The sequence below is a fragment of the Nipponia nippon genome, unplaced genomic scaffold, assembly GCF_047370975.1.
Source record: "Nipponia nippon isolate SJK-2023a ecotype South Korea unplaced genomic scaffold, ASM4737097v1 scaffold_42, whole genome shotgun sequence".
Taxonomy (NCBI): domain Eukaryota; kingdom Metazoa; phylum Chordata; class Aves; order Pelecaniformes; family Threskiornithidae; genus Nipponia; species Nipponia nippon.
The window spans coordinates 760,598-786,197 of NW_028262361.1; the positions used below are offsets into that span (position 1 = coordinate 760,598).

Below are 25,600 nucleotides of genomic sequence, written 5' to 3' on the forward strand. Positions count from 1 at the left end.
CCGGGGAGCGAGGCTGCGGTCCTACCTCCATCCAACGTGAAACGTTTGGGTGAGGGAGGAAAGAGTTATGCCCAAAGCCGGTCCTGCGTGTGGGGCTCACCTCACACCTGCTGAGGATGACCGTGGCTCCAGGTGAAACGTGGCCCTGCTGTCACCCTTTTTCTGTGCTGCAGCTCCCCGCGAGACACGCTCGTGCCACATTCACGCTCATTTTCTTTTCCTTCCTCTTCTAGACTCGGAAGGAGTTTTTCACGATATGGACAGTGACAGCATCAGCCACCTGGGAGACTGCCTGCTGTCAACGGCTGAAGCCAACCTCCTCCAAGCCCGCGTGGGCAACCCCATTGACCGACTCTACTCCATGCAGAGCTCCTACTTCACATCCTGACCATAGAAAAGCTCCCAACTCTTCACGAGTATCTCGGATGGATGCTGCTTCAAATTCAGAACGAGGGTGAGGGAGAAGAAACAAGACTGAGACCTTCAGAGACATTCCTTGAGCACTGCACAACGGAGGAGGCAACTAGGTCCGCCACACGCATAAGCACTAATTCATGGAGACCCTTCACAGCCTGAAGGACTTTGGATCGCCTCTCTCCTTTTTTCTAGCCACGAGTAGATCGATGGTATGATGTTGTTTAGCTGTAACTTTAGCAGTTTGTCCAGTGTTTTAAGCTTTTGAGCGTTATGTCCTGCAAAGAAAGACTGGCCAAGGTAACCAGAGCTGCCCCTAGAAGTAGGAGGTGCCCTTCCCACAAGAACTCAGTTTATTTAAGTCTTGGTTGCAGCTGAGCTGCTCGCTGTGCTGTTTTGCCTCATTTCCCGATCCAGATGCAGGCTTCACGGGACAAGGTTAATTTTCAACAGTAAAATCCAAGGTCCTGAGGCATCTCTAAAGGATGCCACTGCTGCTTCAGAGATTCTCCTCATGGCTGTTGATCAGTCGGACCGGGACAGGTTTTTTAACGTTTGACATTTCGGAAATGCACAGTAGTTTGGCCCCTGATTGAAACGGCTACGCTCGGGTATCTGCTTCAAGAAACAACAGAATATTTATCCTCTGTCATGTTCAAGGATGCCAAGAGAAGTGTAACACACCCGCAGCGAGTTCTCTATCGCCTCTCTGTCTGTCTGTCTTTCTCTAACGGGGCAGTTTTACACCCTGTATGGACAGAACAAAGACTTATTCTCACAAAATCACAGCTGCCAGCCACGCTAATTTCCGTTTGTTTCTTTTTTAAAACAGCAAAGTGAAATGCTTTTAGTCTAAAAATATTCCTGCCAGGAAGCCCTTCCTCTGTAGGTCTGTCCACAGAGGGATCTCCCACCCTGACTGCGCTCCCGTTTCACTGAAGGCATCCTAGCACCTCGCTTCCCTCCAACAAGTGATAAGAGAAAGAAACTGGATTGCATTATCCTCCAACGCGGCCCCGCCAAGTCACTTAACTCCAAGAGGCTAGGGTTGGTTTTCGCTTCGAGGGCAACCCAGGACTCAGCCAAGAGAAAAGCACGTCTCTGCTGCGGATAGAAAGGAATAATCCATTTTCTCTACCCATCATCGTGCCACGAGGCAGGCGAGTTCCGAGAAGCAGGTGGGCACTAATATGTCTACCCACAAAAAGGGCAAGAAAGAGAGAGCAGAGAATGGAAGTCGGAATTATTACCAAAGGGAAATTCTTTATTCTCCTGCCTAAGACCCAAGTCTGGGATTTTGTTCTTTATATACGTGAAGGGTAGCCGGTATTCCTGGAAAGGTCAGGTTTTCCCATGAGCCTGCTTACAGCATGCCAGCTGAAGGAATAGGGTCCTCCAGAACCAACCTTCCCTTCTCTATTTGAACTGAACAACTGGCAGACAGCTTTAAAAGGAAATGATGACTTATTTTTAAATCTTGGATCTCCAGAGTTGTGGGGTCTAGCAATGCAACCCGAGAACTTCGCCGACTGATGTTTCTGTATGCGGTGTTTTACTTCTAAGCCTCCGCAGGCTCGTCAGCCTGATTTCAAAGGTGCGTAGCCTCTCAAATGAAAAAAAAAAAATAAAATAAATGGATAATGCTTGTTGTCTGCAGTTGTGGAGGAAGATTCCCGGGAACTACACCATTCTGGAGTTGGGGATGAAAGGAGATGCAGTCCTGACGCATTTTGCTTTTTATCAGGATTTTTCACCTTCTCGACTGCTTAGAGAGAACTGATGTAAAGAATGCCGTGTAACAGAACCACAGCCCTTATAAAGATCGCTCCACCGTTGCTTCACCTTTAATAAAGCTGTGCGAACGTGACGCGTGCTGATGTGCAGTCACTTCCCGTTGTGTTTACAGTGCCAGGTTCTGTAGCTGGACTTGCCTTTGCTCTCAGTGTCAGACGATGTTTCTCCCCAGAAGGCAGTTGTGTACATAGTTTACAGACACTTTGACATTTCTTTTTACGAGGGAAGGGGGAGCCTGTCACAGAAACAGCTATTTATGACATATGTGTGCCCAGATAGACAAGTTCTAGGCCAAGCTGCTGCAGTTGGGTGACTTCCACCTTTGCTGTGTGGTCATCCACCCCTAAGAAACGAAACCGAAAAACTCCTAAAGCTGTACGTTCCTTTTAGAGGCTCTTGCACTAGAGACGGTCTCAGTTTAGATGAAGTTTTAAGAGAATGTTACAGTGAACTATGTGCAAGTTGATGTTTCTCCCAAATACCAGAGCCAGCTTCACCCACTGAACCCCCCCCCCCTTGTGATCTAGTGCTGTGATGTGCCGATGTTTTTTTGCATGTACATTTGAAAATAAAAAAAAAAAAAAAAGCAAACTCTAAGTGGAAATCTGAAGCTTGCCTCAGCACAGTCAGACAAACCGCACGCACGAGCAGTCAGCTGGCTCCCTGCGGTCCCACGAAAGCTGGCCTGGGCTCCTCAGGAGGACGGCCCATCCGTTACCTTTCCCAGGAACTAGGTATCCTGGAGCAAAGGAGCAAGGAGTGCTGGCGGCCGTTCATACCTTAACGGAGTCAGCAAACTCAAGAGCAGGAGTCAGTTAGTTGCAAGAGGAACTAGAATCCCAACGTGAATAAATAAATATGGTGAAGAGCTATGCTAGACCTCGAGGTACTCGGGCAAAGGAGCCTGATGGTGACAAGAGAGTTCAAGTACAAGAGCCAGGGATGAAATTCATACCCAACAGCTAAGGAAAGAAACGACCTGTTAGGGGGCAGGTACTCTCCAACGTTGAGGCCAGATTCTGCCTCAAACGAGCAGAAAGGTGGACACCAAGCACCACCGCTGACGCGGTCAGAGCCCGGAAAGCTATCAGGCTTGCCACGCAAGTCCTGCTGCTTCTCTTAGCAAAGGATAGAGCTGCTTTTAGCATCGACAGCCAGGTATCAGAGTTGAGTGACTGCAGCTGAATCTATTCCCAGCCGTATCTCGCAGCTGGAAGTCTTGTAGTGACAAGAGACTTGGGGAGACAGCGACAGGAGTGCCAGCGAGGGCAGGGGAAGAGGCAGAAGTAGCTTTGTGTACGTACGCAGAGGGGATCTGACCCTTTGGCAACCTAGGGGTATCAACGTGCATCCCAAAGCACCTCGGGACATCGGTGAATTAAGTTTCACGGCTACCGTGGGACCTGGGGAATGCGTACTGGTGAGGAAATAACAGCAGCAAGAGGCTAAGCCGGCTCTGCAGCAGAGCAAAGAACAGAATCGCGCGCGCCTTGGGCAACACCCAGACTTTTTGGCTTTCCCCTTTTGCTCTGCACGGTCAAGAGACAGAACAATTGCTCTCATCAAGCAGGGAGGTGCAGGTCCCTGGCTGTGACACGCCAACGTACTTGCTGAGAAGGAGGGTTTGGGAATGCCCGCTCCTCTCTGAAGTGCCCAGATGCGTTTCTCTCCTGCCTTTGCAGACAGGAGAATAAAGGTGAACAAAAGCCAGTCGAGGTGACAGACTGACCACGAGATGAAAAACGCTCCCCTCGGCCCGCACGATTTCCCTCGTGCTCACGAGCGACTCAAAAAATCACCTGGACGACAGCCAAGTAAAGCAAATGTGTGTGTGTGAATGGAATGTGGCTCCGTACAGCGCTCTGCCCTCGACGGTTGCCCATTTCAGACCCGGGCCTGCCAGCAGCACTAAATCTCTCCCTGTGACTGCAAACACCAAAGGAACACGCTGATTTATGGTTCCTTTAAGTAAGAGAAGCAGAGTGTAAAACGAGAATATTTTCTGGATGAAAAATTAAAGAGATGTTTTTGTTAGTTCCTCATTCTAGGATCGCGTGTAATTTACCTTATTGGTTTTAAAGTTCCACTTGAAAGGAAAAGTGACATCAACAGGAGTTAAAGCAACAGGCTGAAAAAAGTCCTGACACACTTAACTTCACATTCTGAGAGACCTAAACCAAGACAAAATGGAGGAAAAACAAAGCAGAGAATTAACTAACCTAATGATCCTTGGCTTTCTCTTCGTTAAGGACCTCAGAACTCCTTGCATGCATTAATTAATTATCTCTCGTTACTCCCCAGCCAAGTAGGTGTTATTTATTTCAGAGGCGAGTAAACAGAGACATAGAACATCTTACCACTAGCTTCCAAGGCCACACAGAAAGACAGCGGGTAAGTTAAAACAGAAAAAAACCTGACATCCAGTTTGCTTAACTACCAGCCAAAATGCACATTTGACTGAAAACAAGAGTCGAGAACAATTAAAAGTGGAGAAAACCCAGAACCAGGAGATGGAAACCAAGCAGAGAATGACAAAAGCCCATGCCAGCAGACAAGAAACAGAAGGCCTATGGTGACACAAAAAGACTTGTGTGAATGAAGGCTCCTTTACAATAATTAGCCCCCCCGGCGAGAACGCCTACGCAGGTCTGACGCTGCTTTCTTAACGGTTCTCAACCATCTTAGAACTTGCTCCTTTGGGTTCTTCTCCTTGGTGCTGCAGGGCTTTAGTCTTTATTTCTGGTCTGGTCTGTGTTTGGGAGGATGCGAGAGGACCAATCTCTCTGAATCCTGCTCTAAATCGTTTCCCCCCCCCCAGTCTCCCACTCTGGGAAATACAGGCTTATTCACTTATTGATTTCAGCCACTTGGCATTAATTTAGCTGAATCTCTTTGCAGCCTTTGGAGATAAAGCTGAACCTACCAGTTTGATTGACTGCCCGAGGACTTTTTTCCCCGTGTTTAGCTTTATGCCGGTAACTGTCCTAATGGCTTCCTGCACTTGCTTCCATGATCCTGTCCTAATCAAACCAAGAGGTACGAGACAGTATCATAATCCTGTGGTAGAAGAAATGAAGAGAACGCTTCCTGGGTTCCTAATTCTTGTTTCAGCCTCAGGTTTTCAGAGGTCTCCCTTGCCGGTTTACACCTTGTGAAAGACACTGGAGCAACCGATGCTCCCGTTAGCTTTTATTGCTAAATATGTTTCCAGTGGCAGGACCAAAAAAACAACGGCTGGATTTGGAAGTAACGGCTTTTCCCGATACTCACAGGGACGCTTGCTCACCCTGTGTATATGGTTTTGCCGTATTTCCAGCTTCTACCACGCATCCAAGCAAGTCAGACCCACAGCAGCCCTTCCCTTCCGTGTGTCAATGCCAGAAACAGCTGTAATTGCCACTCCGATTTTATTCCAGCAAGAGCAGGTAGCCCACGCAGTCAGAAAGAGCCGCAAAACTCCTGCTCCATGCTTCTCACTTCAAGAGGTCTTAGGCCCCTCTGCCCAAGTGAGAATTAAACTGATTAATCGTGCAGTACTGCACATACAGCTACGGATTCCTTCAAGGCTAAGAGGAAAGCCAGAGAATACTCCCCGGCTTCTTCTAGTCACTACCTGGCACATGCAGTTGAAGGAAAGAAAATTGTTGGTATTCCTTTCACTTTTCACAAAGGAATTTGCCAAATCTGCCAGGGCTACAAGTTGATTTAATCTAGAAACTTTTCCAAGGGAGCTGGTAAACTGAGGGAGGCAACAATTTCAGGTAGCGACCGTCGCCACAATTCCTCCCTCCACGGGAAGGTTCCGTCATTCTCTGCTACGCGAAGTTATTTTACGCTTACATTACACACGTAGTGAAAGATGTACGAGGGCATTCTTTATTCAGAATAAAGCTTGCACCTGCCCCATATTGTCTCAGAAAGCATTTCTCTCCTCAATTGCATGTGGAAACAGGATAAAGCAGCATCTTCCTCTCCCTCCGAAGTTAAGTGAACCCTGTCAGAGTCTGGCTCATCGATGACAACAGCAAGTGCCTGGCAGCTCAGCGGTTAATGTGTGAGAGCAAGTAATAATAGAGTGGCTCAGGCTCCTGAGAAAGAGGAGGCATAACTGGGCTTAAGAGGGGGCCCAGTGCACCTTAAACATAATGAAAAATGGCTTTTCTGCTGACAGGCTGACATTTCAATACAATGTCAACAACATGTAAAGCACCTTCGCTCCTGTATAATGGCATCCTTAATAAAGCTATTCACACCACAGACATTTATGACTAATGGGGTGCTGCCTGGTATAAATAAAACTCAAAAGACTCACTAAAAATAAGATTTTTCCCCCTTTTCTGGTAGCACTTGCCCCCTCTCTAAATTCATTTTGAAGTGAAGCTACCGTCACCTTTTTCTCCCAACTTTTCTGCCAGAAAACGGCTCTTTACGTTGCAAATGCACGGCATTTGAGAGAAGCAAACAAAGAGCTTTCTGCGAGCATGCATATACGTTTTCAGACATGACCCCGGCATCTTCATATGTTCCCATCACCGCTGAAACGCAGCCACCTCCGTGAGCCAGACACAACGCCGGCAGCCAGCTTTGTGATTCGGGCTCTGCTAGAAGCTGGAACAGATCAACTTAAATCTGCTGTCCCTCTCCCCAAAGGAGTTAAACTCTGCCCAACTGGAAAATGCAAGCGATGTTTGCCAGCCACCACAGGCTCAGAGGCGAACGCTTGGACTTACGCCTGGCTGAAACACGGACGAGGATTAATGTGTCCCAGGAAGGGGGAATGAACCCCTGGGAACCAGGTCAAAGCCAAGTTTCCCGGTCCATGCCTCGCCCTCTCTTAGAGGTACAAAAAATCCTCACGCAGCAAAGCCGTGCTGTACTTTCAGACAAAGACTCTGCTGGTGCTGTACACAATAGTTTCTGTGTGTCCTCTGCTCCCTGCACACTTCTGGAAAATTTGGGGGTTTGGTTCCCTGTAACTTTCCCGGAAGACCAAGTTCCCACTCCGGACAGCAGCAAAGCTGTTCCTCTGAAGCTGCATTTGTATAACTAGGTTGTAAAAGCTCATTTCTCCTTCCTCGTACCTGGTCTCAAGCACCCCAAAGGACTTTCCAAGGTTTAAACTTTTGCGGGGAGAGATTCTCAGTCCCACTAAGGCAGCGCATTAAACAGACCTACAGCGATTTTCAGACACGGCGCACCGGAGTAGCTCCTAGCTCGCAGCGCCCCAAAGCTCTCCCTCCGCAGAACTGCTCACAGATCTCACGAGCTCCGGGTCTTAATCCACTCCTCGTTAGACCATCTATTGTTTCTGGTATTGTTTTAATTTTTTTTCCACTAGTTACAGCCCAGAAACCACCTCTCCTTAGAGCTGGGCTCTTTGTTCCCCCGCGTACGAACGACAGAGGTGCCCCCCCGCAGCCCCGCACTGGAAGATCTCTGTCGCGCTGTCAATAGAGCAGTCAGTGCTCTCAAGTCCGCGGTTTTTCTGCCGTCTCTGCTGGTGGGAAGACTCCCTCTGCTGTTCTAAACCAGCAGAAGGCCCGGGGCTACAACCCCTCACGGCCCCCCCAAAATCAGGAGCCGCACAGGATGTTTTCAAGCAGGTCAAGCTGGGACATTTACAGTCAAAGAAACGTCCCTGTAGTCGGTCCAGCTCGGGGAGCAGCTTCCATCATCAGTGGGAAAAGCCAGAACTGGCTTTGGATCTCGAAAAGTGGTTTGGTTTTTTTTTTATTGGGACAAAGGAAAATATTGTGCTTAATTATCAAAGGAACTGTCGAAGAACACAGACCGCAGAAAAAGAGGTAAGGGCTGATTTTAGCTTTCAGTTCTTTTTCAAGCACATCTGCAGGTTGGTCCTGATCCTTTGGCGTCGCTTCAACACAGTTCTGTTATTTATTTACTTATAAAGTTTTCAGAGGCAACTCAGCAGACAAAACCCCAGCGTTATCAGCACACAAGTGCCGACGGATCAGGAACGCTCCGACATCCCGGTCGGAGTCCAGCTGCCGGCTGGAGACAAGCATAGTGTGACCAGAACCAAGAAAACCACATCGCGGGGCTGCGCTTCGTTTTTCAGAGGGGAAAAACCAACCCAACCAAGCACTGGAACGATACTCCAGAGTACAGAAAGACTTTTCGTTCACTCCTGAAGACGAATTTTAATTCCAAGGCTCCCCTATGAAAAAACAGCACAAATAAAAGGGTCAGGTAGGCTCCGTGCGTACGCAGCACCCTCGTTATGAGGTACAGTAGATTACCACGTCAGGTCACGGGACTACGTCACGTTCAGGTGATTTCTAGACGCTTATTAACGTGTCATTTACTTTAATGTTGCTCCATAGGTGTTTACAAGATCTTTAGGAGAGCGCTGCAAGCTGATCTACCCCAAGAAAACCATTCTCTCTGTATTACTGTACAAAACCGATGAGCGGGTTGATTAATGGATTTGGACAAAAATCCAACTTTACCTCAGCGAGATTGCTGTCCTCCCAGAGCCTTTTGCCACAGGGCATCGGCTTAGGCCGACACTGAGAACGACCAACCCATTGGGAGAAATACGCTGTTGCATTCACGCCCGTAACGGCCTCGCACATCGCTTACAGCCCCCGACACTCCACGCCAATGAATTACCACACTTTTAGCCTAGATATACTTCCTGGCTGTGCTTTGTATTTTTCCGAGGAGGCTAAGTTTGAATTTACAGAGACAGGAAGGGAAGGCGGGTGGGAGAGAAACACGGGTCCGTGTGTATTCTGGGCTGTACGATTCCACTCCGGCTGTTTAAACGAGCAGCTCCCAAGGAGACGCGGAGAGCGGCTGTCAGCGGGAGGGCTCTGGACCGCAGGTCTAGAGGGGAAGCGACGCCGTCCCGCAGCCCGACACTCACCTCACGCGGAGAGCTTCACCTGGTCGGCGCAGAGCAGGAAAGCGTTGACGTGGTCGCTGCAGTTCATGACGGAGGCTTGGTTTTCCTTCAGGCACTGCTCGAAGGCGGCGAACGGCTCCGCGCAGTCCTGGCGGATCTGCTGCACGATCGGGCTGGGGGGACAACACCGGGCCCTCAGCTCCCGGGAGCCGCGGGGTTCAACCCTGCCAGGCCCAACCGCCCTCAGGGCCGACCCGGTAGGCCCAACCCGGCCCCGGCCCCGGCCCCGGCCCCTCCCGCACTCACTGGGCGGCGGCACAGCGGGACATGCTGAGGCGAAGACGGTGACAATCGCGCTGCCATGAGGCCGGGCTGGCGGCCACGCACCGCCCGTACTGCTCCATCTCGCTCCGGCAGTAGCGTGCCGTGATCTCCAGGGCCGCTTCCCTACGGGGAAAACAGCAAAATTAACAGGGGGCGGGAGCAACGCGGCCTAACCCGGCCCGGTTCCCCCGCCGACCCCTACTCACATGCCGCCGCCGCCGCCACAGCCGCCGCAGCACCGGACTACTTTTTGTGCGCATGCGCGGCGACCACTAAACGGCCCCGCGACGCATGCGCAAACGCGGTTATGCAGCGACTGCGCATGCGCGTCCCCTCCCGCGCCGGAAGCGGAAGTGAGTCCTTTGCGGGTTGTCGGAAAATGGCGGCGGCCGGCCCGGTTCCGGGTCCCGTGGACGAGCTGGTCTCGTCGGTGACGCTTTACCGCCGGCGGCCGAGGCTTCTTCACGGCACCGTGTTGCCCTTCGTAGCGGGGCTCTACCCGGCTTGGTTGTGGCTGTGGGGACCGCGCGTGTGGGCGGCATGGCGGGAGGCGACGGCGGCGGCGGAGGAAGAGGAGGGCCCGAGACCGGGCCCGGGCTCCGCGCCCCCCGAGGCCGCTTTGCTGGCGCTCGCCGCCATCGGTGTCGTCCATCTGCTGACGGCGCTGTCGGGGCTGTGGTCGGTGCACGCTCATTGCGCCCTCACCTGCGTCCGGGTGAGTCCCGGGGCTACCGGTGCCGGCCACGCTGGCGGGAGCCCCCCGGGGCTGCCCTCGAGCAGGGCGGGGAGGCTCCTGCCGCTCCCCGCGGGCTCTCCTGCCGTGCGAGGGCACGGGGGCGCTCGGTCTCACGGGGGGGGGATGCTTTTGGACGTGGCAGAGCCGCATCGGCCCCGTAGGGAAGCTCTGCAGGCGCGGCGAGGCAGAGGGTGGTGGGCGCGAGGAGACGCTTTGCGCAGAAACGCTTCTCCCTTTCGCTGGGCTTGGGGCGGCGGGGCTGCGCGCTGGCGAAGGGGAAGGAGAGGTGCGTGCGTTCAGCGGGCCCCAGCCCCGAAGCGGCGTCGGGGGGTCCAGTGATGTGTCTGCACACGGGCAGCCTGGGGAGAGTCGAGCGTTCGTCACAGACTCATAGAATGCTTTGGGATGGACGGGACCTTTAAAGGCCATCTGGTCCATCCCCCCCCCGCCGTGGGCAGGGACATCTTCAACCAGGTCAGGTTGCTCACAGCCCTATCTAGCATGGCCTTGAATGTTTCCAAGGATGGGGCAGCTACCACCTCTCTGGGAACCCCCTTCCAGTGTTTCACCACCCTCATCCTGAAAAATTTCTTCCTTATATGCAGTCTGAATCTCTTTTAGTTTAGAACCATCACCCCTTGTCCTATTGCTACAGGCCCTGCTAAAAAGTCTGTCCCCATCTTTCTTATAAGTATTGAAAGGCTGCAATCAGGTCTCCCTGCAGCCTTCTCTTCTCCAGGCTGAACCCCCCCAGCTCTCAGCCTGTCCTCCCAGCAGAGCTGTGCCACCCTCGGAGCATTTCGGTGGCCTCCTCCGGCCCCGCTCCAACAGCTCCATGTCCTTCCCGTGCTGAGGACCCCCGAGCAGGGCTCCAGGGGGGTCTCCCCAGAGCGGAGCAGAGGGGCAGAATCCCCTCCCTCGCCCCGCTGCCCACGCTGCGGGGGATGCAGCCCCGGAGACGCTTGGCTTTCTGGGCCGCGAGAGCACGTTGCCGCCTCACGGCCAGCTTTTCATCCCCCAGCACCCCCAAGTCCTTCTCCTCAGGGCTGCTCTCAATGAACTCTTCAGGGCAGGGGCCGACTGCCTTTGCCAGCGTCGATCGTTCCATCTTTTGACAACGGACCAGCTGGTTGCCATTTTTGCCGTCGCTGTTGTAACCGTGTCTTATTGGCAGCTCTATATGCACGGGAAGTACTGAGTATACTTTCTCTGGCGTTAGGGTATGATTTTGGGGATGGATTGTGATAATTGGAATGTCTTCGATTCTAACAACGGCTCTGCAAAACCACCGGGCTGCAAAGAGCTCTTTTCTCTGCGTGTCTCAATGCGATCCGGCAAGGATTCCTCCTGGCTCGTTGAAATTCCGGGTCTGTGATCCGCTCGACGAAGCCTGTCTTGTTTGTGTTGCAGGAACCTTGTCCTAAGAAAGCCACATTGGCTAAAGTTGTGCCAACCCCAAATAACGGATCAGCCGAACTAGTGCCGCTCCACAGAGACCAGGTAAGGATACGGCTGTCGGGAGCAGAGCTGACATTCGTCACGCGCCAGGGAACTGCCACATCGTGCCGTCAGCCTGCAGTTTATTAGCTTTTAACTGAAGTAATATGGGAAAAAGCAGCTGCAGTCAGTCAAAAGTGGGGATGCTAAAGATTGCAGGGCGTTTCCTGGCGCGTGTACCACAAGCAGAATCATACAATAACTAAAGATGCGAGGGACTGGGGTTTCTTTCCTTCTTCAGGCCAGATTACGTGTGGAGTGAAGCCTTCGGGTTGTCTTCAGCTGGTTGTTGTTTTTTTTTTTTCCCCTCTCTGCAGGGCGAGGACGGGCAGGAGGCTCTTTCCTTTGAATTTCAGAAAATCAAATACTCGTATGAGATAGACGGCAAGAAACAGTTTCTTCCTGTAGCTTTCCCTGTGGAACATCCCCTTTGTTACTACCAGAATGCCCGAGGCTATCAGGAGGACAAAGATATCCGAGCAGCTGAGAAGAAATACGGTACAAACAAGTAAGTTTTCCAGGCGCAGATCTCTCTTTGCCGAAATAGCCCACTGGGTCAGGAACAACGGTGTTGAACCACAGTTCTAGTCCTGTTTTTTTAAATTTCAATTCCTCCCGGCACTTGCTTCAAATTCCTTTAAGGACAGAGAACAGTATCGGAGCAAGTGGTTTTCTCCAGGGTGGGCTACAGATGGAAATTAATTGCATATTGCAAATTAACTGAATCAAAGTAATTGAAAATAGGGAGATTGTGGATGTTCTGGAGCACAGCCCAGTCTGACACCAGCGGCTGCAGGTGGCTTTTGGGTTGGGTTTTTGCTGAGAATCTGGAACGTTTAGGTTAACAAGGATTCATTTCTTTCCCAGGGCTGAGATGGTGGTGCCGGAGTTCTTGGAACTCTTTAAAGAAAGAGCTACAGCTCCATTCTTTGTCTTTCAGGTAAAACGAACAAACAAAAAAAGCTGTAAATACTTCTCCCTGCTGAAAAATGAGAGAATTCCTTACAGTCCTGGCTTCAGAGCCATAAATCAGCTGGCAGCTTTCTAAAATCAGGAATAGACGCTGTTCTTGCACTTCAATCTTGTTGTGACTTCTGGGAGTGACCCTGTTTCTCCCTAAGGAGTTACTGTGATTTCTCTGTTTTTCTGGCTTCCTACAATTAAATGTGTACCAAGTTAGCTTAAAAAAAATTCCCAGAAATTGAAGGCTTTTGTTTTTTGAGGAAGATTAGAATAACTTCCCTGTCATGTTCTCCCCACAGGTGTTCTGCGTGGGTTTGTGGTGCCTGGATGAATACTGGTATTACAGTGTTTTCACCCTCTCCATGTTGGTTGCATTTGAAGCTTCTCTGGTCCAGCAGCAAATGAGGAACATGTCGGAGATTCGAAAAATGGGCAACAAGCCGTACATGATCCAGGTAACCAGAACCAGAGAGGATCGCACGTGAAATTTTTGACGTAGCTGTCTTTTAGCTGATTTGCTGTTCCTTTTTCCCATCCTTTTCCTCTGATCCTTTTCTGACGCGCGCGGGGCTTCTGAAAGTGCTGATTTTTTTTTCCTACAGGTTTACAGAAACCGCAAGTGGCGCCCCATTTCCAGCGATGAGATTATTCCAGGGGATATCGTTTCCATTGGTAATGGCTTGCATGAGGGTTGTAATCAAAAGCTTGTTTAAAATCGGATTCTTTCCGGTGCGTTAAGTTGCGCAGTAAATTGAATTGGGCATAAAAATCTGACGGTCGTGGTCAGGTGCACTTTGATTCGTAGGTGTCACAATTCAAGGGTCCAAGAGATGAATCCTTGGGCTGGATCTCTTGGGCCTGCTAGCTGTCTCAAAGAAAGGTAAAAACCTAGGTAAATCGGCCTCGGATTCTTCAGTTTAGGATTGTGAAGATGAAGAATTCCCTTCCTCCTGACAATATCTTCCTAGAATGGAAAGGGGAAGGGCAGATCTCTCTCTCAACCCTGCTCTCCCTTTCAAGGTTGTATCACCCAGGATGTGATCCCAGTCTTTGAAGCCTGAACGGCAATGAGAACGAAGTGACTCGATTTTAAATTTTCCTAGTCTCAATAGAGACTCAATAACCTTCAAACCTTTTTGGTTCTCAGCAACGCTGAGTGGGTACGTGCTGTGGAGGACTTGGCAGCCCATGGGAGGTTTGAAGCTCTAGGAATCTCCTGTATCTCAGCTAAACTTGAAGGAGAGCTGTGCCCTGCCAGACAAATAGCTAAAGAATAGTCACTTCTGCCTTTGAGCTTCTTCTCAGTTTTAATGTATTAATTGCAGGCCGATCTCCTCATGAAAATCTAGTGCCGTGTGATGTGCTGCTGTTGCGTGGAAGGTGTATCGTAGATGAAGCTATGCTGACGGGAGAGTCTGTGCCGCAGATGAAGGTCTGTGTCCTCTCTGCTGTCCCTTTGTTGCAACCTGGAAAAGTAAAAATATCCAAGCCGCTGCAGCATTTGCGAGTACAAATAAGTCTCTGTGTGGGAATGCTGGCCCAGGCAACCTGCTCTGTTTGTTACCAGCTCCCTATCAGTGATTGATGGTCTCCGGTAAATGAGAAACAGAAATGTCTGGTTTGTCTGGCAATGTCTCCAGCCTTGGGGCCTGACCTGCACCGTGTGGGCATGGCATCGCCCTCCTACACATTCCCCAGTCTGGATTCCTTTGGCTGGGTAGAGGTGGGGGGAGGAACAAGTGTAAAGCACTTCAAAACCCTGAATATTCCTTCTTTGTGTGCCAGCGGGTGACTTAAAAATGATAAAGTAATGCTTGCAGAGTCTCCCTTGCTGAATTCAGCGTGCCAAGGGTGAACTAGTCCCCCGAAACCAGAATTTCCACAGATGCCGGGCTCTAAACCCAGACCGATCGGGAGCTGAATGGCGTGTTAAGGCCTCGATGCCGTTCAGGCCACCTTCCGCTGAAGTGAAACCGAGACCATCCTGCGGGATAAGAACAGAAAGGAACGCTTGACGTTTACTTGTCGATAGCTGTGAGTCTGAGACCTGAACGTTGTCCTGCAGGAGCCTGTGGAGGATCTCAGCCCAGAGCACGTCTTGGACATGCAGACAGATTCCCGCCTCCACATCATATTTGGGGGAACAAAAGTGGTGCAGCACATCCCGCCCCAGAAAGCCAGCACAGGACTGAAGCGTACGTACCTGCATGAATTCTCTCTGAGAAGGCGTGTCATATACCCACAGATGTCTTTTAAATGGCTTTGGTGGAACTTTTGGAGGGCGTCATTGTGTCAGTCTCCTTGGCCCTGTCACTAACGGTTGACTGTGATTGCTAGACTGCTGCGACATTCTGTTAAAGTTGACTGTCGCCCTGTAAGCGAGAGGGGGGTGTAGCTTCAGGTGTATTCTGTCTGCGATAAGCCTGTAAAAGATTTACACTAAGCTTACTGTCTTCATTCCTGCTCCTGTTCCAGCTGTCGATAACGGGTGCGTGGCGTATGCTCTGAGGACCGGCTTCAACACATCTCAGGTAAGATGCGAACGCGCCTTCTCACCTCTGTCTTGTCGATGGTGTCGGTTGTGTCGTTCAGCGCTTCGCTGTAAGGAAATCCTTATGAAGTACAGCAGTGGGAAAATACAAATCAGGGCATTAAAATTACTTGCTTGTTTGGAAGAGGAATAAATAGGGTTGGTCTCTGTGTGTCAAATAAATAGTCTGATGTTTGATGCAGAAGCCTGGGAGTTGGGATTCAGGGTTCCTGTTGTGACTGACCACACTATGTACATACTTCAGCTCCTGGTTATCCCTGTTTCTGTAATGATAATTGTTGGAAAAAGGGAATGGAGCATGTTTGTAGAGACCAGAGAGGTGAACGTGAGCTTTTTCAGTTGAAAATTGAAGACTGCTTCACAGTAATCATCAACTTAAGGGACTTAGCGGGGAGCTTGGGTGGTTTTTAACAGATTGATTATGGGTGGCTCTAGGCTGCTGCCTATTAAGAGGATCACAGACGCGGGAATAATTTTCAGGCTCTGGCACCAAAACACCAGAGTGTAATTTTAAAACTGGGTTTCATACATATTTTTAACAAGCTACTGCATGCAGCAGAGGTAGCTTCTTGCACTGAAGGCTGTTCTTCTCAGGGGAAATTGCTACGTACAATCCTCTTTGGGGTGAAGAGAGTGACAGCCAATAACTTAGAGACCTTCATTTTCATCCTGTTCCTGCTGGTCTTTGCCATTGCTGCTGCAGCATACGTCTGGATTGAAGGTGAGATTTCTTCTTGCCTCTTCCAGGTCTCTACACAGGACTTGTACCAAAGCTTGTGGGAAGGACAGTTGACGTAATTTCTGAGAGTTACAATAGCTGGGTTGGGCTGCGCCCGTGTTTCAGTGTAGGGGCCCACACTGCATTCTGGATGCTTTTCTTGCCCTCCCACAGCCCTTCCTAGGTAGGTGAGCTTCTTTGTGGTACTCGTCTGAGTTCTGTGGGGCACACAGTCTGAGGATGAGGAGATAAACAGGTCTCCTGTCTCATTCCGTAGGCACCAAGGATCCTAGCAGGAACCGTTACAAGCTCTTCCTGGAGTGTACTTTAATTCTGACTTCAGTCGTTCCACCTGAACTTCCCATTGAGCTCTCTCTGGCCGTCAACACCTCCCTCATCGCCTTGGCCAAGCTCTGTAAGTACCAAGCCTAAACTCGGAAACAAAAATGGGACTGCTTTCTCGTGTCTGGAACTGTGGGGACGTTGGTGAGGAAACGAGCGTGAAACTACTGTAGTGTCCTCAGTTTCTGCACGGTGACAGTATGGGGTTTGGAGCTGGTGTATGTGAGGGGGTTTAAGCCCCAAAGAACTTAAGAGGTGTGTGCTTTGAAGGGGGTCCTAAATCAAGCGTAGGAGGGAATATATTCATCTGAAAGCCTGCTTGCTCAACAGTCCTGCAGTTCTGCACTGAGCAGGTTCCTGTATATGGAACAGGGAGGTGAATGACTTCTGTGTTGGACTACATCGCTGCCACAAGTCGGTGTCTGTTCTGGTTTCAAATGCCACAAAAATTCAGAGTGGGGAGTTCGGGGTTCATTAACTCTGGCTGAGAACCGTGTTGATAGCTCCTGTCGTGTGATAAACCCACTGAGCATCCTGTCCTGGCTTTCTTGTAGCTGATCTCTCACAGAATTTCCTCTCCTCTCTTCTAGATGTGTACTGTACAGAGCCCTTCCGCATCCCCTTTGCAGGCAAAGTTCAAGTTTGCTGTTTTGACAAAACTGGCACGTTAACCAGCGATCACCTTGTAGTGAGAGGAGTAGCTGGGCTCAGGTAGGTCCTGGGCGATTTTCCGTGTGTGACTTGCTGTGCTCTGGGCTTTGGGCACTGTGGGAGCTCCTCAGGCACAAGCGCAATCGCATTCCGGTGGGGAAGAGAAGACAATCAGGGATGCAGAGAGTGAAAGAAGTGGATTGAGCTGGAAGGGGGAGAGGGTCGTCGGTCTCTGGCAACGACTGTGGGCTCAGGACTTGTGAATTTAATTGTCTCAGGGGACTTCTTGCCTAGGGCTTTTTACGTAACTGAGATCTTCGCTGCTCCTCTGTGCGGTAGCATCCTGCCTTCTCGTTCTGCTGCCATAAGGAACTGGGCTTGAGGGCTAGATGCCGCAGCAGGGAGAGGCATCCGAGTCCTTTGATTCTACAGTTACTTAAATGTGTTAGTTCAGGCCTCTACTTCGAGTCTTCTGCTTGAATCGAGTTTGCCTTGGAGGACTGGCCAAAATCATGGGCTTTGGCACTGTTTGCAGTTGAGACAGCGCCAGATTTCCTGTGGCTTTGATCTCACCACGAGAAGCTCCAGTGTTTACTGCATTAGAGTAGGAATTTTTGGCTGTGAAAAATTCCATAATTTGTCTGAGATAATGTGAATGGGGTCTGTTAACATGGGCAGTCTTTTTTGTGCTGCAGGGATGGGAAGGAAGTGACACCAGTATCTGACATTCCTGTAGAAACCCACCGAGCGATTGCTACTTGCCACTCTCTTGTACAGTTGGATGATGGGACGCTGGTGGGGGATCCGTTAGAGAAGGCGATGTTGATGGCTGTGGACTGGACCCTGACCAAAGGTAAAACCTGTTTCCAGCTCCTCCCTCGATACCTGAGCCCTGTTTACATATGTCGTCAGGTTTTTTTTGGGGGGGTGACGATGATAACGCTGGTTTCGTCAGTTCGGAGCGTGAAATTACCTGGTCTGTAGAGATTTCCTAGGCCTCGTGCCAGCTTTCTGCAAGGAGTGAATGGTATGATCCCAGGAACTGGTTTGGGGCAGTGGAAATCCTTGCACCGCATGTCTGAGGGATAACAAACAGCAGAAGTCTGTTCTCAGGGTTGCAGATGCTGCATTCTGCAACCGGCACGCTCAGGTTGGCGTTTTCTGGTTCCGATTGTGCCGACTCGGTAAAATCAGGGCGTGACTAGCGCAGATCGCAGCAGTGAAAACGTGACAGCCTGGGTTTTAGCATGGTCTGCGGGCGGTCTCTCCGGAGCCTTCCTGCTCTGCTTTCTTGGCTTTCGCGCGCACAGGTAACTAAAGTGGAAATCTTCCAGAAATATTGTATACGTAGCCCACTGAAACCCACGCTGTTGTGGTTTTTGCTTCTGGATTTTTACCTGTGATGATAATATGTGCTATAAAGGCACCTTGAACCTGCTGTGTAGCTGTTCATCCTAGCGCACATCGGTGTTCTGATCAGTTACATCCCTTAATTCTTGGCGCTAGAATTTCCAGCCCTGTATGCTTGTATCTAAGGAGAGGAAATATTCATCTGTTCTCGGTGGCCTGTGGGTTCCTTTGGGACCCGAAGGGAGGGATGTTGCTTTTGATACCGAGAAACCTTTCAGGATTTCCTGATCTGTTTGTTTCCAGATGAGAAAGTTTTCCCCAGAAGTATTAAAACTCAGGGACTGAAAATTCACCAGCGCTTTCATTTTGCCAGTGCCCTGAAAAGAATGTCTGTCTTGGCGTCGTACGAGAAGATCGGCTCGACTGATCTCTGTTACATTGCAGCTGTGAAAGGGGCCCCAGAGACGCTGCACAAAATGGTGAGCGCACCTCTCCAGGAGAGGAAGGGCCTTCTCTAGCAACGTGTGCTCGTCCCCTTACACCTCTGCTTGTCCCCGCCAAGTCTGGAACCTGAATGACGTAGGGATTTCATCCTGCAAAAGAACGCAGTGACCCTGTGCCTGAAAACAAACTCCCCTGGGGAGTTTCAGTCTAATCCCAGTCAGATCTGAGTATCCCACCGTATGCGTTCCTGGCCCTGTTGCTCTGGCTGACAGCAGAGGGCTGAGTCTGGGGGATCTCCACTTTTGCCCTTGATGGTGAGGGAGCCTCCCAAAGGCGCCTCTTTCCCCTGTCTGCATATTTAATGTGAAATGCTGAAACGTGCTGCTGAATTGTGTTTGAAACTGTATTAATACGATGCTTTTCCCCACGCCTTCTCTAGTTGTCTCAGTGCCCAAGCAACTATCATGCCGTCCACACGGAAATTTCACGTGAGGGGGCAAGAGTGCTGGCCCTTGGCTACAAAGAACTGGGGCACCTCACCCACCAGCAGGTAAATCTGTCTGGTTAAGCCTTGAAATCGAGCACCCGTTAAAGGAAAGGGAGGTGGCGTGAGCAGGGAAGAGGGGTGGGACTCTTTATGGATGTGTTGCCCAAAGCTGCTGTAACCGTGTTGTTTTTACGATCTGGATCTTCTGGGAAGATCGCAGCCTCTGCGTTGTGCTCCCAGCTTTGAATTCCTGTGCACCATCGATCAATGCTTCTGTTTCCCTGTGCGTAAAGCAGGGTCAACTCTTCCCTTGCAGCAATCGAAGAGGCTTAGCACTGAGCTGCTTAGCTGTGAAACTGGTTTCATGTGGGGATGGGCACGTGTAATTGTTTTCAGGGCTGTCTCTGGGGAGCTTTGTGCCAAAGAAGCCTTTTTTTCTAGAGCAGCTGGGCCCTGTCCAGGTTGCTCTGTGCATCTCGGAGCACCAGTTGTGTTTCTAGTGATGCTTTGATTGCAAGGAAAACAAGATTGCTGCTCCAGAGCAGCAGGTAACCCTCTGTTTGCTGATTTGCTTTGGCAGGTGAGAGAGACGAAACGTGAAGCTTTGGAGTGTGATCTTAGATTTGTTGGATTCATTGTGGTTTCCTGTCCTCTCAAAGCTGACTCCAAATCTGTCATCAGGGAGATCCAGAATGCGTCACACCACGTAAGCGTCACCAGCATCCTAGCCTTACTGGTAGCCGTGGTGTTTGGGATGTGGAATTTCAGTACCAGAAGCCTTTCTGGAGCGAGGGCAAAGGCTTCCCTGCGGTGAAGGGAAGGAGACCTTGTGGATGTGATGTTATTTTTGCGGTGGGATTTGCCCTGGCCCAGAGAGGAGGCCTTTCCGCAGGGAGCTGCGCAGAGCTACGTCTCACAGGGAATGTCGCCAGCATCCAAGCTAGGCAGGAGTCTTTTCAGCATACGGAAGACTCGCTGTGAAGTGCTGCTTATCTACCCAGAACTGATTTTTGACCCCTCTGGCTTTCCCCTCAGGTAGTGATGATAACAGGAGACAATCCTCTCACTGCCTGCCACGTGGCCCGGGAGCTACACTTCCTCCAGAGGGAGCACACCCTCATTCTGCAGCCTCCTGTGAGCAAAGGTAACCCGTCCCATGCAGAATGGCTCTGCCTTTCGGAGGACGACGGCCAAAGCTGGGGCATTGTATCAAAGTCAGCCACGTGCTATTAGCGCTGCTGCTTGATGCTGATAAAGGAAACGACTCGGTTGCTTTCCAGAATCCCAGATAACCCTCTGTGCTTTGCCCCTCCCTCTGGCTTGGAGAACCATGGGAGCTACGTGCATCCCTCTGCCAGCCCCTAAACCGAGCTGTCTGAGCACCAAAATAACAAAAATAACGGCAGCTTGAAGGCCTCCCTGCTGTGCGGGTTGAGAGGCCATCCAGGGAAGCTGAGAGCCGTGTCGCTGGCTGCGGGGAGGAGGGTCCACATAAAGGCTGGACCGAGGTGGGAGGTGGGCACGTCGCCGTCCTGAGAAGCGGCGGGCCTTGTGCCGAGGGGCTGCAAACGCCAGGGTCAGCGTCTGTTGGGTGGCTGGGGGCGTTTCTCGCAGCCAGGCACCTCGCAGGCGTGCTCGTGTCCAGCTCGTGCTTCTCTTTCCAGACTCCAGCTGGCAGTGGCAGTCCATCGATGGTGCTGTCGTGCTCCCAGTCTTGCCAACCTCCTTGCAAGAGCTGACGCAGCGGTACGACCTGTGCGTCACTGGGGAAGGCCTCTCTCACCTACAGTCTGTGAACAGACAGCAGCTGCTGAAACTCATACCGCACATCCAGGTGTTTGCCAGAGTGGTGCCAAAGCAGAAGGTGAGAGACTTCAGCTGCCGGTAAAACCCAGTTTTAGCAGGGTTCCCAGCAGGGCTCACGCGGGAGCCACGTCGATGCTAGCACATGATTAACGCAAAAGCTGTTTTCAACAAAGCAGCGTCGCCCCTCCCAATATCCAAGCCAGCAGGAAGCAAGAACCAGAGCTCAGGATGTGCCACGTTGTTCTCCTAAAGAGTCCTGAGCCCGTCGGCCCGTTCTAGCTCTGCATTCCCAACACAGCCTGAAGGTGAAGCTTTTGGAGGCTGGGTGCGAGGCCAGCGAGTTCCTGCAAGACCAAGACACGTAACCCAGCCCAGGCTGCAGCGTATCAGAACCCGCAGGCTGCCAATTCTCGCTACGCGTTTCTTTTTGCAGGAGTTTGTGATCACTGCTTTGAAGAGCCTGGGCTACGTCACGCTGATGTGTGGGGACGGGACCAACGATGTCGGGGCTCTGAAGCATGCGGACGTGGGTGAGTCCGCACGCAGGACTCTCACGCGTGCCCCTGCCTGAGTTCGGCTAGCGTTCCTAAACACAGACCCGGTGTTTGTTTCTCTGGTGTTTTGAGGGCTGGGATCGATCTGACCAACGTCATTTGGTGGCATAAACCAACATAAAGAAGGAGGATCTTTGTGCTGGTGGAATACCCGCTCTGTGCGCACCAGCAGGCAGCGAGAATTAGCTGCAAACACGTTTTCCTGGAAGAAAGACTCTTCCTAATTTTTTTTTTCTTCCTAAGCATTGCCTCGGCAAGCGTAACATGTCTGAGGTCCCTGCGTAACCAGCCTGCCCGCCTGACTCCAGGTGTAAAGAGCAGTTGGGGTTCCTACTCGGTGAAAATTCTCTGTCGGCAAAGGGATTACAGCCCTTTTTCCCTGCAGCTAATGTTTTTACACTCTTACAGGAGTGGCGCTGCTGGCAAATGCTCCCGAGAGACTGCCCGAACGGAAGAAGAGAACTCGAGATGGACCCGGCGATGGGAGGCCTGCTTTGCCGGCGCTGGGGAGCGGAACCGTGAAGCCCACCTCCCGTGGTGCCAAGCACAGAGTCATGTCCCAAAGAGAGGAGCAGCTGGCCATCCAGAGGGTTGGTAACTAGGTGTTTAGAAGCCCGTTAACTTATCCTTGCTCCTTGTTCCTCCTCTGGTTTACTGCTAATTCCGGAGAACTGGAAATGGCGGGATGTTCTGAGAAAAGACCAGCTTTTCCGCTTCTTATCCTGAAATAGCAGAAGGGATTTGGGCAGGGAAGGTGCTGCTTTTCCAGCCAGCCACCAGGCTAATGCTGCAAGCGGGAAGGCTTCTCAGCCTCACCTTGGAGCAGGGGTGCGGGAGAGGATAGCGCAAGGCCGTCTTTGATCCAGGTTGTGCTAACGAGGCGTGCGTTTGCATCGTTCTCTGATTCGCCTGCAGGAGCGGATCAGTCAGGTCCTGAAGGATTTGGAAGAGGAGCGCGTACCGGTCGTGAAGCTGGGTGACGCCAGCATTGCAGCCCCCTTTACCTCCAAGCTCTCTTCCATTCAGTGCAGTAAGTGCGTGCTGGGAGCTGAACAGTTGATGTGCGTCTCCGTGTGCCCAGGTTCCTCTCGGAACCTTATCTAGATAAGTCTAGATTTGAAAGAAGCCAAGACAGAGGGCGTGGGGTGGTGAGAAATGCCCCCAAAGCCATGGCTTTGCCAGCTTTTTGCGTGGAGCAGCCCTGGGAGGGTGTTTCTTAGATGGGGATGCAAGCAGCGAGGAGTTGGCTTCCCTCTGTCCTGCTTCGGAAACGGAGAGGACTGAGGGACAAAGCCCCAGAACTTGGTTTTTTTTGTTTTGTTTTGTTTTGTTTTGTTTTGTTTTGTTTCCAAACGCTGCTTCCTCTTGCTCCTTAGTCTGCCACGTGATCAAGCAAGGTCGTTGCACGCTCGTGACAACGCTCCAAATGTTCAAGATCCTTGCCCTGAACGCCCTGATCCTTGCTTACAGCCAGAGCGTCCTCTACTTGGAGGGGGTGAAGTTCAGTGATTTTCAGGCAACTCTGCAGGGTCTGCTGTTGGCTGGCTGCTTCCTTTTCATCTCCCGGTCAAAGGTGAGGGGAGGGAAGCGCGTCGGGAGAGCGGCTGGTCGACATCAGCCGTATCAGGATTACTGACGGAGTGCTCCTCTCCAAAAAAAGCTGCTTGTTTTAATAGGTGCCCAGTCCACGATGCTGGAGGGGGTGGGGTGTTGTGTTCCCCTGGATTTGGGAGGTTCCTGAGGCCAGCGCTTGCTTCAGGGAGCACCTTGGGATTGCAGGAAGGGCAGGTGGGGGAGGCGGGAAGGGTAACGCAGATAAAATGCCTCGATTGAGGCCGTTACTTGCACCAGCTAAGCTGTGGGTCTCACGTCTGCGTGAGATACGTGGAATCCAAGTGGAATTCTTGCCGACTGTTTCCTGAGAAACACAAATATTAGTTGGATTCTGCTGGAAAACCGCCGAGAGATGGTCCAAACCAGTCGGGTCAACCCTGCTTGCTTTTCTCTGCCAGCCTTTGAAGACGCTTTCCAAGGAGCGCCCGCTGCCCAACATCTTTAACCTCTACACGGTCCTGACAGTGCTGCTGCAGTTCCTCGTGCATTTCCTCAGCCTCGTCTACCTGTACCGCAGCGCCCAGGCGCGCAGCGATTCCAAGTAAGCGTCTCTTCCTCCGACCCTGGAATGTTTTCTCCAGTTGCTGCTGAGCAGGAGGGTGGAGAGAGGCCTCCCCCACCGCAGCGCTCTGTCGGTGAATGCTTTATGGAGCGCGCCAAGCAGTAGGAGTTCGATGTGCTAGGTCCAGAAAAAGCATTTCTGAGTTGTACCTGGAGCGCGTCGGCAGGATCCCGGCACGGATGGGAGGGAACTGGCGGGAATACCGTCTGTGATATGGTCTATGGAGGGGAAAAGGAAATAGAAATAACAGCAAGGAGGTGGATTACCGGAAAGTTATAAAGAAAAACACACAAAAACCTATTTTTTTTTCCCCACTTGATTTTTATTTTGTGAAAAAGAACGCAATGATTACCTGTGCTCGCAGCACCCGCGGCTCCGCTCTCACCCGTGCGAGCGGGGGTGCTGCTGCTGGGAGCCACCCAAGTCTGGGAGCAAACTGTTGTGGCCCAGCAAAACTTGCACGTAGCTGAAATCAGCTGTAGCTGAATAAACTGGTGATTGAGTCCGGTCCGCTGATCTCCAGCTTTGTTCCCTTTTAGGCAGGAGGAGTTTGTGGATCTGTACAAGGAGTTTGAGCCCAGCCTTGTGAACAGCACCGTCTACATCATGTCGATGGCGATGCAGATGGCCACGTTTGCTATCAACTACAAGGCAAGCCCTGTTTAAGTCGCATCTCCAGCAGCACCGGCGAAGCGATTTTTGTAATGAAGGTGCAATAATGCAAAACAAACGGCGTTTTGTCAGTGCTCTGCAGGGAAAACCTCCCCTTCTTTTGCGTTTTGGAATAAGCCCAGCGTCCCCAGCTGCGTCAGGAATTGCTCCGCATCCCCTAGTCTGAAGGAGCTCAGAACTGAGCTGAACCTCTGCTCACGCTTTCTCCCCGCTGTGTTTCAGGGCCACCCTTTCATGGAGAGTCTCCGGGAGAACAAGCCCTTGCTGTGGAGCATCGTCCTTTCGGGACTCGCCATCGTGGGCCTTCTGACGGGCTCTTCGCCAGAATTCAACGAACAGTTTGGTTTGGTAGAAATCCCTACGGAGGTGAGCAGGCAGCGTTTCTCCGCGCCTCCCGCATTGCACGGGCGGTTTCCAGCGGGAACGCGGCTCTGAGCCCGTCCTCAGAGCTCTGGAGAATCTCAAGGTGTTCTAGCAGAACGTCAGGCAGATGACGGCTCACGGGAGCGCTGCCTGCCTAAGCAGTTCCGAGAGAGAGGATGTGGTCGCAATCCTGCTGATGCATTGGGGAGTTTTTACAGCATGCTGTGGAATTTGTACAATTTAGCCGTTTGTACAATTTAGCCGGTTTAACAGCACGCTGCGAAAGGAGGAAGCGCAAGCTCTAGTTCAGCAGTTGCTGCGAGCGCCGCGTGGGGCAGAGGCTCTGATGAACCCAAGAGGGGGAGGAGAGGGCTAACGGGGTGTGTTTGTTTTCCCAGTTCAAGATCGTGATCACGGAAGTGTTGCTGGCTGACTTCTTCCTCGCCTTGTTAGCGGACCGAATTCTTCAGTTTCTGCTGGGGAGCGCAAAACTTCAAGTGCCTTCCTGAAAGGGATTCCGAGGTCCTCGCCCCCAGCAGCGCCGCAGGAAGGACAGCGCCCAGGGCCGTGTTCCGCCATCGCGAGAATCGCCCTTCCTTCTCTTGACGATAACTCTGACCCCGTTCGGACGCAGGCGTGGGGAAGTTTTCTTCCAAATCGCGTGGAAGCCACCTCTGTGAAAGCAGACCTGACTTTTTAATGTTTCCAGGACGCACCACCAACTGTCGGGAGTTTTGTACTGCCCTAACGTTTAAGGAAACGTTTACAGAATTTGGTAACTAAAATCAGAATCGGTGTATTTTGAAACGTGTTTGGAACTTCCTTTGTGATGTTTTTAATAGCCAACGAGGCCGAGCGCAGGAGTAAGAACAGCGACAAACCGAAGGCGA

General features: G+C 51.4%; 3 protein-coding genes and 1 long non-coding RNA gene across 4 annotated transcripts in view; 2 read left to right on the forward strand and 2 right to left on the reverse strand.

The window, feature by feature from the left end:
• LOC104018411 (LIM homeobox transcription factor 1-alpha-like) overlaps nucleotides 1-5,450 on the forward strand; it is a 30,985-nt gene extending 25,535 nt beyond the window's left edge. The window contains exon 9 of the mRNA XM_087778180.1: nucleotides 234-5,450. Coding sequence (XP_087634306.1) covers nucleotides 234-388 — 155 coding nt within the window. The 3' untranslated portion in view covers nucleotides 389-5,450. The remainder of the gene's footprint in view (nucleotides 1-233) is intronic.
• Nucleotides 5,451-7,925: 2,475 nt separating this feature from the next.
• CHCHD5 (coiled-coil-helix-coiled-coil-helix domain containing 5) lies at nucleotides 7,926-9,748 on the reverse strand. Its single transcript, XM_087778206.1, has 4 exons — nucleotides 9,607-9,748; nucleotides 9,383-9,523; nucleotides 9,098-9,249; nucleotides 7,926-8,386 (listed from the first exon to the last, which is right to left on the reverse strand). Coding segments are annotated over exons 1-3 (294 nt in total). The 5' UTR covers nucleotides 9,609-9,748; the 3' UTR covers nucleotides 7,926-8,386; nucleotide 9,098.
• A 31-nt stretch (nucleotides 9,749-9,779) lies between these two features.
• Nucleotides 9,780-25,509, forward strand: ATP13A1 (ATPase 13A1). The gene is made up of 26 exons (XM_087778123.1): nucleotides 9,780-10,115; nucleotides 11,547-11,636; nucleotides 11,951-12,141; nucleotides 12,501-12,573; nucleotides 12,896-13,051; nucleotides 13,199-13,268; nucleotides 13,922-14,028; nucleotides 14,662-14,791; nucleotides 15,072-15,127; nucleotides 15,742-15,868; nucleotides 16,143-16,280; nucleotides 16,798-16,918; nucleotides 17,554-17,711; nucleotides 18,512-18,687; nucleotides 19,092-19,202; nucleotides 19,720-19,845; nucleotides 20,175-20,283; nucleotides 20,804-21,003; nucleotides 21,379-21,475; nucleotides 21,908-22,089; nucleotides 22,415-22,529; nucleotides 22,876-23,072; nucleotides 23,512-23,654; nucleotides 24,215-24,326; nucleotides 24,570-24,713; nucleotides 25,109-25,509. Exons 1-26 carry the CDS (start codon nucleotides 9,780-9,782, stop codon nucleotides 25,217-25,219), a joined length of 3,576 nt encoding a protein of 1,191 aa, XP_087634249.1. The 3' UTR covers nucleotides 25,220-25,509.
• LOC148052910 (uncharacterized) lies at nucleotides 14,035-15,139 on the reverse strand. Its single transcript, XR_015709134.1, has 3 exons — nucleotides 15,046-15,139; nucleotides 14,800-14,968; nucleotides 14,035-14,580 (listed from the first exon to the last, which is right to left on the reverse strand). It is a non-coding gene; the product is annotated as an uncharacterized LOC148052910 (long non-coding RNA).
• Nucleotides 25,510-25,600: the final 91 nt, after the last annotated feature.